This window comes from Rhinichthys klamathensis, unplaced genomic scaffold, assembly GCF_029890125.1.
Source record: "Rhinichthys klamathensis goyatoka isolate OS25496 unplaced genomic scaffold, OSU_Roscu_1.1 h1tg000147l_1, whole genome shotgun sequence".
Classification (NCBI taxonomy): Eukaryota; Metazoa; Chordata; class Actinopteri; order Cypriniformes; family Leuciscidae; genus Rhinichthys; species Rhinichthys klamathensis.
Window position 1 is genome coordinate 584701 of NW_026606682.1, and position 12276 is coordinate 596976.

Sequence of the window (12276 nt, forward strand, 5' to 3'; positions counted from 1 at the left end):
CAATTTATGACATTTGCACCCAAACTTCTCATTACTGTAAAGTAAAGTAATTAGATTACTATATTAAAATATGAGATTCGCCATTTGAGAGTAATAAAATGTACAAAATAAAAATAAAACGTGGATGCACTACAGTAATGGGATTTGCAGGTAAAATGTGCTGAACTGTTGTGGAACAGTCACAAAAAAATCTTTATGGTTCTAAAAAAGGCTTTATTTTAGTTATGTAAAATGTCTTGTTTTTATTTATTATTTAGATTTTCGAGTAAAATGTGACCTGGACATGGTTTTATGATATTCACCCATACATAGAACTCAATATTTTTACTTTCTACCTGAAGTAAAATTACAGCTAGAATCTCTTCTGTAATCTTTAAAGGCTTGATGTGCAATAAATGTGTACGAACTCATTCACTCCTGAAAAAAAAAAAAAAACATTTGATTGTAGGTGACAGTACTCAAACATTAAACACATTGTCCTCGCCCTCACAATACAAAGCGGTGGTAAATAAATAAATGTCCACGAACTGGGACGTTAGGCTACAGCTTCAAACGGTGTAAGGTCAAGACTACGATAAATCAGTAAAGAACTGCTATGCAAATGGCTTGCACATTCATTTATCCTCCTGATCCCCGTCAGCAAGTTCAAACGAATCAAGTTTTCAACGTGCATACAGAGAACAAGCAGCTTTTTCACTCATCTTCATGCTAGCTCTTAGCAAAACACTTGTACAGTACATGAAAACCAAGTATTTCCAGGATTGTTGGGTCTATTCACAGGAAGGATGCTACAAACAGCAGCCTCATCAAAAATTAGCAACCCCTTCTCTTAGCATTAGCACTGCGTTAGCATTAGCCATATGCATACTACTAATGTTGCATTCACGCCCTGGCAGAATTACCATAATTACAGAATTCTGAGGATTAAAACCCATTGTTTTAATGAGGAACTTTGGGAACTTGTGTAATTCTAAGGTTGGAACCTCTGAATTTGATTAAAACTCTTCCAAGTACATTCCATTCCAAGTTAATGAAGAGATTTTTCTGTCATAAGCAACAAAGCTGCGCATGGATACATTTTGGCGTTATGAGCATTGCTATAGAACTGAGTCAGAGTATATGAACAGCTCAGAGTTGTCATCTCATAACTGCAGTAATTCCGACGAAACGTGAACTTAACGTTAGTATATACCCTCTGGTCAGTGCCAATTAGTTGTCGGGGTGCGCTATTGGAAACTATACAAACTAGAAGGCCATAAGAAGCCGCTGGATAATCCTGAAAATGCTTGCTCCTCGACATAAAGGCCACATTTCCCCACCAGTATCAAGTAATGAACCGATACCATATTGGAAAAAACAACACTTGTCAGATCAGGATCTCTGCTCTTCTTGAGTTTCTTTTTTTCATTTTTTCTTAAATAAATTATTCTATTTTTTTCTTTTTAATTACTCATTTTTACCACAGACAACCTACTTCAAACACAGTACATGCTTATCTCCAGCTAAAATGGATACAAACCCATGAAGGTAACATGTTTCATTAACATTGAATAACATTATGCAGAATTGTAAGATATCGCACTGTGTGGAGTAGGCTCTCTTTGAATTTAATGACTAACTTGTGCAAAACATCTGCAGAGTTGATGGGCTCTACACTTCTGGAGGAAGTTGTACTGCCTTTTCATCCAGTGCCAGGCACGTCTCGAGGCATTCCCCGTCATTTGAGGCCTGTTCTGGACAAAGATGTTCTTCGCCACCATCCTCGAAAGGTGGAGGTACTTCGACAGACAAGCTCTTGGCCGAATCCTGCCCGCAGGTTTCTTGTTTTTGCCGAACGCTCTTCGTCTCTGGATCATCACCTTCCCTCACCGCCTCTTCTACTTTTGCTGGGAGCGTCTCAAAGGCTGCCGTCTCTACGTGGCCTACCTGATAGTAGAGGACAGAAGAAGGGTCTTTGAGCAGCCTCTGCTGGGTCTGTTCATCTGGATGGTTTTCTGTAATACACAGCAGGGTGGCACCTTCAGGAAAAGGCCCCTCTAGAAGGACTCCCTCAACACCTTCCATGCCCTCCATCCCAGCCTGGCTGGACAGGGCACCCTGCAGGAGGCAAAGGGTTGGGTCGGCGTTCTGCTCTTCCTCGACCTGCTGCTCCTCTTGTTCCAGTCTCCTTTCTCGTTCCTCTGCACTTTGTAGGTGAAGCACGGCCGTTTCGTTCTCACGCTCCAGGCTGTCGCACTGCTCCTCTTGCAGCTCCTGAACACTTTGGCTTTCCACATCCGAGTCCAAGGGAGAAAGAGACAGAGAGGGCGAGGAGACTAACTCTGTCTCTTCCCCACAGTCCTCTCCAGACCTAACACCCAACAGGATTCTCTTTTCCAGGTCGAGTTTCATGACAGTGTGGAGATAATGGGTACGCACACGAAGAGGGTTGAACTCAATGCGGCCGGCGGTGTTACCACAACCATCACGGGTGCAGCCACATGGGAAGGACATCCGATCCACCTTTGGAACAAAGTACAGGAGAAAGAGCATGATTTTTTTCCTGATATTAAATGATAGCCTTTTATTTGAATAGGCTAATAGTCCAAATCAGGGGTTTCCAATCCAATTCCAAATGGGGCACCTTCCAGCAGAGTTTAGCTCCAGCCCCAATTAAACACACCTGAACCAGTTAAACAAGGTCCTAAAGCTCACTAGAAACTTTCAGGCAGGTGTACTGGAGCTAAATTCTGCAGTGGGTGGCCCTCCAGGAGCAGGAAGGGACACCCTTGGGCTAAGTGGACACTACTTAATAGTAAAAAGTACTTTCGAGACTACCAAGTGCCCTACCTGGCACTTAATTCCAGCCTGGCTGCAGCCGCAGTGCCGAGGGTCACAGTAGAAGCGGCAGTCACAACCGCACTCCTCCCGGGACAAACGTATGGCACGCAGATCAGCCTTTTCTCTGGCATCTATACGGGCAATACCTGAGGCCCTCAATAGTGCCCGGCGCCGCTTGGTAGGAAGAGGCTGCAGGAAGAAGCAATCGTCCACCTCCACACTCTCAACGTCCAGATCCTCATCGGATATGTCGTCCAGGGTAAGCAACTCCGCTTCAGGACAATCTACAGTTCCATTCCGTGTCAGCTGGGAAAAGTCAGGTAAGAGAGTTCTTAAAATCAAAACAAATTAGCTGCCCTACTGCAAAAGCAGAATCGTGTATGAGCAACAGGAGCAACAACCACACACAACTAACCTTTAACTTGCGAGCATTGAGCTTTTCTTGGCGTAAGTGTTGACGCAGCACATGCTTGTGGCCGCTCTCTTGTTCTCGTGCAAACTCGCCAAGGGTGTAATGTCGTATAGCGCAGTGATGGCGCGCCATGCCCAGGGAGCTGCCACCCTGACTGGGCACACTGGTGAAGCCCTGCCTTCTGGAGAAGTAGTAGACCGTCACCGCATCAAAGCGTACCTGCTTACGACCTAAAGACACTTTGTGTCTTCTGAGAATGGAGGGAGCTACAGAAACAAAATGTAAACAATAATGTTACGGTCTATATATAGCTTTGGTGCTCAACCTATGCCTCCTTAAATGACAATATTGTGTTTAATGCCAAAATGGTGTTCAACAACTTTTCATCTCAAGGCTTGCTGCTTTAGGAACAATGTTATTTATTTTAAGTAGGACATACTCCTGAAACGGACTATAGAGGATGTATCGGAGTCCAAAGGTGGCCTTAAAAGGGTCATGAATTACATTAATACTTTTGACATTTAAGAGGTCTTTATACTATAAAAATATCCTGTAAGTGTCAGAACTCAAAACTTCCTTGTTAGTCCAAAACAGTTTTTATTGAAACCAAGCTGCCAAAATGACAGATTTTATCACATTATTACGTCATAGTGCAATAAAAGACAACCTCTGCAGAAGAAGATCAACGCCTATTTATATGAATGAATGAATGAATGAGGCATTTATATAGTGCTTTCATGTACTATTGTACACCCTACTGTAAACATTATTGCCACCAACTGATATAACATGTAGTAGGCCTAGTTAATATGAGAGACGCAAACAGCAACAAAACGATAGATATGCTTCTGAGGATTACAAGACGTTTTGAAGTGGGAAATATATTAGTGGGAAAACAGTCTTTGCATTGCTCAGTTACATTAAGAAAGCGTGGATGGACTTTATTTTTAACGAAGTTCCAGATTGTGTCAGTAAGACAATGTTCATTTGTTCGCTTAATTTTACTTCAAATTTGTTTTTAAACAAGACTGTTCGGCGCAGACTTTTCAGAGAGATTAAACATAAAAGATAATGCAGTGCCAACTATATTGGATTGGATAGGACGGCAATGTCGCAACACACAAGTGTTTGTAACAATGTTTTTACCATGATATGATATGTACTGAGTATTTATACTGTGGCGCCGCAGTCAAACTGTGAATAGTTGTGATTTGCTGTCCTTTCCTTTGCTTCGGCATTTATGGGGTTCATGTGTTGGATTATCGGATAAGGAAGAAAGCACGTAGAGAACGCTGCTTTTGTTATTATTTTGATCAAAGCCATTTGCTGTAATCCTGAATAAAAGCTGTGCAGCATCTTCTGTTTTCTCATCAGTAAGACATTACAACACGTTTCATATTATTAAAACATGACACTGCAAATGACAATTTATACGTTTTTCCCTATATCAAAACGGATGGACGATGAATAGACTATAAGAATGAAGGTGTGACAAACTATGGTACATTCATTCATAATTCCATTTAGACGAAAAACTGTAAGCTATCATTTGCCAATTATAACTCTTGTACCTCCATGTACTTGAACTTTATTTGCCACAACTTATAAAGCACATGTAATACGCATAAATGTTCATTGTTGGTAATTATGTAACAAGATATTTTACAACATTGGAAAACACTTCCCCACATGTAATGAGAATTACATTGAGAATTATTTTAATAAATTAATTAAACTTTTACCCAATTAAACAGTTACCCAATCATAGCAGTGAGCGTTTACTTCCAAGTCTCGAATATGGCATGCCTTTCTTACCTGAGTGTTTCAAAGAGAGGGCCAAAAACAGCATAGAAAATAGTATATTACTACTAAATTAGGATTTTTTTAAAATGTAAAAATCATTTAAAATGTTATATTTAAAAAAAAAAAAAAAAAGTCGTTCTTGACCCTTTTAAAGGTATATTTCTGAAAAGAGTCCCTATGTGTTAAACAAAGTAAATGCAAAAGCTTTTACACTGAAATGATTCTGATTTGCAAATACTGCAATAGTGCAAATGGTGTCTGAAAGAAGCTCAGGGGTGAAGAACAAAACAAAACACATGGAAATTGTTTGAGCTGAGTTCATAACTTATAGCCAGGATGTTGCTATAATAATAATGAAGTCATAAGACTAACTTGTGTGTTCTTACGTGTTAGAGAGCTGGAGGGAGCATTGAGACTGTCGCAGCTATCAGCGCTGTCACTGCTGGAGATGTCATCATCTGAATCTTTGGGTGTGGAACACGGCGAGCCGCTGTCCACCTCCTCAAATCTGCGCTTCAGGCCGCGAGATGACACTGTCTCCATGGAAACACTGCGTCTGGAGGCATTGCAGAAAGGTACAAGCTTTGTCAGACAGACTGACAAGACTATTGCTAGCAAAATTCAAACATGACAAAAGAGTAGGATATGTTTAAAAGCAAGAGCAGCATTTCTAACTTTTGAATGCACTTTATCCTCATATAAATTCTAAAATACTGGATGGATTATATATATTGTACTTTTGTCATTTCATCTAATTTCTGTTTGAAAATCTACATAGTCTAGTCAAGGAACTTTCTGTGAATCAATTTGGTGAATATCTTAAAAGCTAATATTGTAATAAAAAGAAATATATTATAAATAATATATATAAACATTTTTCATAATTGTAATAACTTTTAATTTTTAAAGCAAAACTGTAATTCTTCAAAAAGTTTACTAAATAAAAAAAATTATTAAAATAACTAAAAACGATGTGAAACGTGGCCAGTAACAGATTAATCAACAGCTGCAATGCTGAATAAAAATAAAAAGCGGCCAAATATAACATAAAATTGCAACAAAAGATTTAAACAGTGAGTTTGGAGAGGCACTTTATCTTACTGTTAGGTCATCTCCAATGGAAAACAACAGATTATCAGGTCATTTTAGACACATTTGGACTAGAAAAGCAGGATTTCTATAGATACCTGCAAGTTAGAGATTATTTTAACAAAAAAGTTAAAAGTATAATAATTATATTATAATTTTACATTTTCAAATGCATATTCATTAGAAGATAACAAAAAGCTGGTTTCGAGATTATATGGATGTATACAAGCGTCTATGGATGTATACAAGAACCATTGATCAAAATGCATTAAACAAAAATGGGGAAAAGATTCTGACTCTCAAATAACAGAGGAAAACTGGACAGATTTATGTGTGATACAGGCAAATCCTATTTTTAGGTTTACGTAATTTAGTTTAATTCCTAATTTAGTACGATTCTTAATAACTCCCAAACCAAGTGTTAACGTCAATGGCTAATCATTATTTTAATATTTTTTTTGGGACTGCCCAAAATACATTTGGCACAATTTGGCAAGAAGTAGCGGCAGAAATTGAAAAGGATAATGGAGTTTGACTATTCATTCATTACATTATATCTAGGGAAAATACCAGAAGCTGTTTTGGACAAGGATAAATACTTAAAAAATTGTTAGTTCACCCACAAATGTAAATTATCTCATGAATCGTTCATTAATCGTTCAAAACCAGTAAGACTTTCGTTCATCTTCGGAACACAAAGGAAAATCTTTTTAATGAAATCTGAGAGCTTTCTGTCCCTCCATTGACAGAAACACAACCACTTTCAAGCCGCAGAAATGTAGTAAAGACCTCATTAAAGTAATCCATGTGACTCCAGTGGTTTTACCTCAATTTTACGAGTGCTTTGTTTGCGCAAAATACTAATCTCCAACACGCGTTCACACTTCCATCCAAACTCCCTACAAAGATCTTCATTTGTGTTCCGAAGATGAGTGAAAGTCTCCCGGGTTTGGAACGACATGAGGGTGAGTAATTATAGACAGAAATTTCTTTTTTGGGTGAACAAACCCTTTAACAATACTTTTAGCAAACAGCAGAAAACGAATATGGTTGCAGGTAGACCCTCCAACAAGGGACCAGGGGCTAGGAATTGTAAATTAAATATATTGTATGAAGAGAGACATTTATTTTAAGGCTTCATTTAGAAAAAAAGTATTGGGGAAAATAGGTTATGCACATACACCATTGAGGAAAGTGTGATATTGTATATTTCGATGTTGGAAATGTACTGTGATTTGGCATTATGATGCCAATTGTTCCCTGTTTTCAAGTAAAATACAATGCAACCAAAAAAGGCCGCATACAACAATCTAGTAGCTTATGCAACATCACCTCTTTTGCTACCTAATCCTTGGCTTTCTCTTTCTCCATCCAGTATGAGAGTCCTGCTTAAAAATCATGAAGCCAGCAAACATCACCATGGTAACTGGTTTAAAGCAATAGCCATGGAAAAACTGCATCCAAGTTTTGGGTCTTTTCACTTCCATTAAAACCGATAGAATCTTACAAACAACAAGCCTTTGCAAGCGGATAACAAAACCAGTTCAGTCAAACCAGTGAGGTCACACAAGGCTGAGTCGGGACGTTTGATCAGACCACCTCCTTAGCCCGAGGGAGCTGTGTAATACAACTGCTTTGAGCGGCTCCATGCTTGATTTTCTTCATGATTAAACACTATTTTTAAACAGTCGGTGGCTTTTTACTGGGTTAAATGAGAATAGTTTGGCGGTGGCTTTGAAGGAAGGTCGGCTTTTTCCATGTGAAGGGGGGGAAAAAAGGTGACTTAAGAGTTATGACTGACAATTAAACTCACAACCTAATGGATTTAATCCCACACAGATTTGTGAAATCCATAAAAACTGGATTAGTTTTATTAATTCTGATTATGAAGGAAATAACATTAGCCTGACTCAGCTTGGGCATATGAATGTCTTATTCATTTTGATAATGTAATTTAATAATCAGGCCTGGTAGCCTTGAATTCACATACAAGATCAAGTACGTGCCAACATCTGCCACCTTATCGCTGGTAATAACCTTGAAACATCAAAAACAGCTGCAACAAACAACAGGATTGAAAATATGCTGCTTTATGCATCAGTGTTAGAGACACAGTGCGCTGCTCATGAATGAACCGTATCCATAGAAACAAGAAATGCTAAACGAGTCCATTTTTTGCTCGTTTAGCATTTCTTGTTTCCTCCCTTTCATGTGTTGCTTTTATAATTAATGCTACCGTGGTGATGCAGTAAAATGCACAGAAAATCTGTGGTGATCTACAAGTAAGCTGCTAGCAAATAATGCAGTACGTCTGCCAATTATTGTGTATTCAATGAAGCATGCCAAGATTTCTCTTCAGACTCAAAGCCAAACTTAGTCACACATACACCACTAAGACACCACCGTGTACACTCAGTGTCTTAAAAGCATATGTTTTAACTTATACATTGGGTAAAGCATTATAACCATATGGAGGCAGGCAGTGACAAAGGAAAGCTTTGCAATGGCACCAAACGTGCATAGAAGAGTCATTCATCACCATTTGCCTGATTCACAAATTGCTTGAGATGTTACTAAATTATATGCATTTAAACCCTAAATGAATAAAGAAACAGCTGGATGGTACAATGATGGCAATAATAATCCAATAATATTCATTTGAAAAGCATTAATCTTGCAACCTGAGACTTACTATTTATTCTGCATCAGGTATTAAAACTAGTCAGATATGCAACAAACTGGAACAAATGGGCACTAAACCCAGGTTACATCACTGTAAAACACAGTTTTAGATAGGGGTGCATGATATATCGGCCTCCATATCGGTACTGGCCGATATGTTCATTTTTTATGTTATCGTTATCGGCCCGATAATAAAATTTGACCGATGTATCAAAGCGATGAATAATGGATTTCCTTCAGCTGAGACGCTTCAGATGTGCACTGTTCACCATGTTTTTTTTTAATGGCATGAAATATGATTGAAATCACTTCAAAAAAGGAAAATACAGTTAAGTGCAACAAGTCTGTCATATAGGCTGCATAAGATAATGAGAACATTATAATTGTGTGCTTGGGACATGGCTTTTAATGGTAAGACTTTTGTTTTTGAAATCAGGCTCACAAATGATATAAAAATTTGGATTTAGATTTATCGGCCAATATATGGGTTATTGGCTTTCAAATATAAAGAATTATCGGTATCGTTCAAAATGTTCATATCGGTGCATAGTTTTCGATGTAAAGGAGTAATTAGTTCTCAATTTGAGAGTTATGATCATTGGCAAGCAGAAAGAGGCTTTTAAAAGCACTCCACTGTACCATGGAGAAAAATGGGAGCACTAGACATCCAGCAACTGTATGTAACCCATTGCACATCGAAGAAGTGACAAACGGACATCATGCACAGGCATGCATAGTTTGCATATCCCAGAGATGTCCGCAGGGAGATATGCGGTAATAATTTCTATGCCATACCTCCATCTCTGGAAAAATAGCAGAAAAGAAAATGAATCTCCAATACCATTGGAGTATGATACCAATAACTGAAGGAAAGGCAGGTTTAGGCAAACTAACTAGTTTCTGAATGCAGCACAGGTCGTTTAAAAGAAGGGATGCAACTGCAAAGCTGACATATGTTTGCAGAGCTCCAAACACACATCCTGTGGCCTATTTGAGGTGGACAGAAAGCATGAATAATAATCACCCAGTACTGACTACACACCAATCTGTTTGACTGTTCTGCACTAAAATAGCCCATCCTAGACATATGACACATAAACGTCACGTCTTACAAACTCTGCAGGTGACATTGCAGTTTCTTAAAATGCAAACATTATTCCCATTCTGTGAATGCCTCCATGCACCACTTCTATGCACACACAGCAGCTGGGTTTTTTAAAGAGGTCTACCAGTACATAAAGTGGAAGATTTATTAAATGACACTTTACACTACATTGTCCATGTTACAGTTAATTATTTTAGTAATTAACTGTAGTAACAAAACATATTACTGTATATTACAAAACTGTATATTACAAAACATGTAAACGTCCAGCAATATGAACACTGTATTGTAAAATGTGACTGCACCAGGCTGTGGTAGTAAAGTATATAGTTTATATGTTAACTAGCACATAACCACATAGTTAGCATCCATTCCATGTAGAACCTATTTATTAGACATGTAGTGTGTATTACAATTAATTCTAGCTGCATCCTACTAGTTCTGCATCTTAGAAATTGACTAGCCAAAAAGCAATTGTAACTAGTGTCAGATAAGAAATGTCACTTGTAACAATTGGGATAGGTACTAGCATATCAAACAAATAAGTAGCCTACTAGTAAATCTGGTACATATACTAGTAATTTAGAAAGTAGTACCGAATTAATAGGTACCAGCAACAAATCTATTAGATCACTAGTCTGGGGTAAATAGTTAACATCTGAACCACATTTTCTATGGAACGCAATGGGAAAAATTGTTACCAGACCTGTATTAATGCTAGTGGTAGATAAATAGTATGAAACAGTACTAGTAAATACTACTAGTATCTATTAAGTGCTAGTAAAACATAGACAGTTAGTTTAAAGGAATAGGCCTAAATATTAAAACAACTTGCCATAGTGATACCCAATAGATTGAGATGACACGTCACATAATTATCTGTCCCATGATTTTTTATTTTTTACTGGGAAAGACAGACAGAAGGTATTATGACAGAGCAGAAAATGGCATGCTGTGTTGCAACCGGTCCAATGATCAACCCATTTTCCTCGTTTTTCTTTGTAGGCTTGGCTGCAAGGGAAAAGTGAAACACAAAACCTCTCTCATAGACTTACCTTGGGCAGAAATAGAGAGCCTTTAAACCGGCGAAGCTGTCGCTCGTTCCGTGCTTCCTTTATTTGGATGGTTCTCTTTTTTGGGGGGGATTTAGAGCCTATTTCAGCTTTAGACTTCCACAAGGTTACAAAATGACAGACAACGGCGACTTCAGCCCATCGAAATGGCCAGACCAATGAGGAAATAGCAGTTTATTCACGAAAAATTAAGCATCGTAAACAATGGACATTAGTCTTGACATGGTCTATAAATGGGGGTCTGTGTATCAAGAAGCCTATGCGAACATTTAACGTTGCAATCAAGCTCTGTATAGATTAAAAACGGGGCAGACGAAGACAGACAAGAACCTCATTCACTAAAAATTTAAAATTCCGACGTAGATGCATCCAATACATGCAGATAAAATCTCTAGGTGATCCTTTAAAATGCCTGCATTCAAAAAGACCAAATAGAGCCGAGCTTCGGTTTTTTTCCCCCTCCGGATAGGTGGTTGTGTTCTGCGCTATGTTTAGACAAATCGCAACGTTATATTTCCACCTCGAAGGAAAGAAAAAAACAAAAAATGATGTGTAGTGTCTGTCGGCCCGAGGACCCTGTGGGCCTCTCTTCTGCCCCGGTTTGTTACAATGTAACAATAGAGTAAGGAATGCCGCACGGGACCCATATATACTTATTGTGACGTCAACAACGTGCCGGCGTAGAGGCTGTCGGGAAACGTAGTTCTAAAGAGCCTATTGTTAGCTTTGGAATGTCCGTTGTCTTCCTCGACAAGAAAACGGATATTGTTTCTCTGGGCGGGTTTATTTGGATACAAGGCGTGTAAAACAATAAAGGGATATTTTGTCTCAAACAAACGTCTCGTCTGTGACAGTTACGCTAGTCCAGCTGGGCCTATTTGTAGTCCTCGCTTCGTTTTTTTTTTTTTTTTTTTGACAGTTCGGTTTCCATGGAAACTAAGTGGGGTCGTTCTCAACTAGTCAAGCACTATTAGCAAGAGACTGATACTGAAAAATGTATGAATATAGGTGGGTGAATCTCAGTGTGTTTAGAACAAACCGTGTTCATATTTCAGCCACAAACTCAAAAGAAAAGAAAAAAAAGAAAATCATTTAGCTTAAAGAAAATCACTGGTTTTAATATTTTGAGGGACATTTTGACAATTAAGCAAAAAAGAGAAAAAAAAAAAAAAACATTTAAATAATAATTATTTGTAAACCACAGTAATATTTGTTTTTTACATAATACTGTATTTTATGAGTTATTTTGTCTTTTTTACTGTCAAAAAATAATTGAATAATTTTTTTTAATT

The 12276-nt window shown here is 38.2% G+C and overlaps 1 protein-coding gene across 1 annotated transcript; it reads right to left on the minus strand.

The window, feature by feature from the left end:
• Positions 1-47: 47 nt before the first annotated feature.
• On the minus strand, positions 48-11613 carry csrnp2 (cysteine-serine-rich nuclear protein 2). Its single transcript, XM_056257897.1, has 5 exons — positions 10967-11613; positions 5422-5591; positions 3236-3498; positions 2830-3126; positions 48-2502 (listed from the first exon to the last, which is right to left on the minus strand). Exons 2-5 carry the CDS (start codon positions 5576-5578, stop codon positions 1651-1653), a joined length of 1569 nt encoding a protein of 522 aa, XP_056113872.1. The 5' UTR covers positions 5579-5591; positions 10967-11613; the 3' UTR covers positions 48-1650.
• Positions 11614-12276: the final 663 nt, after the last annotated feature.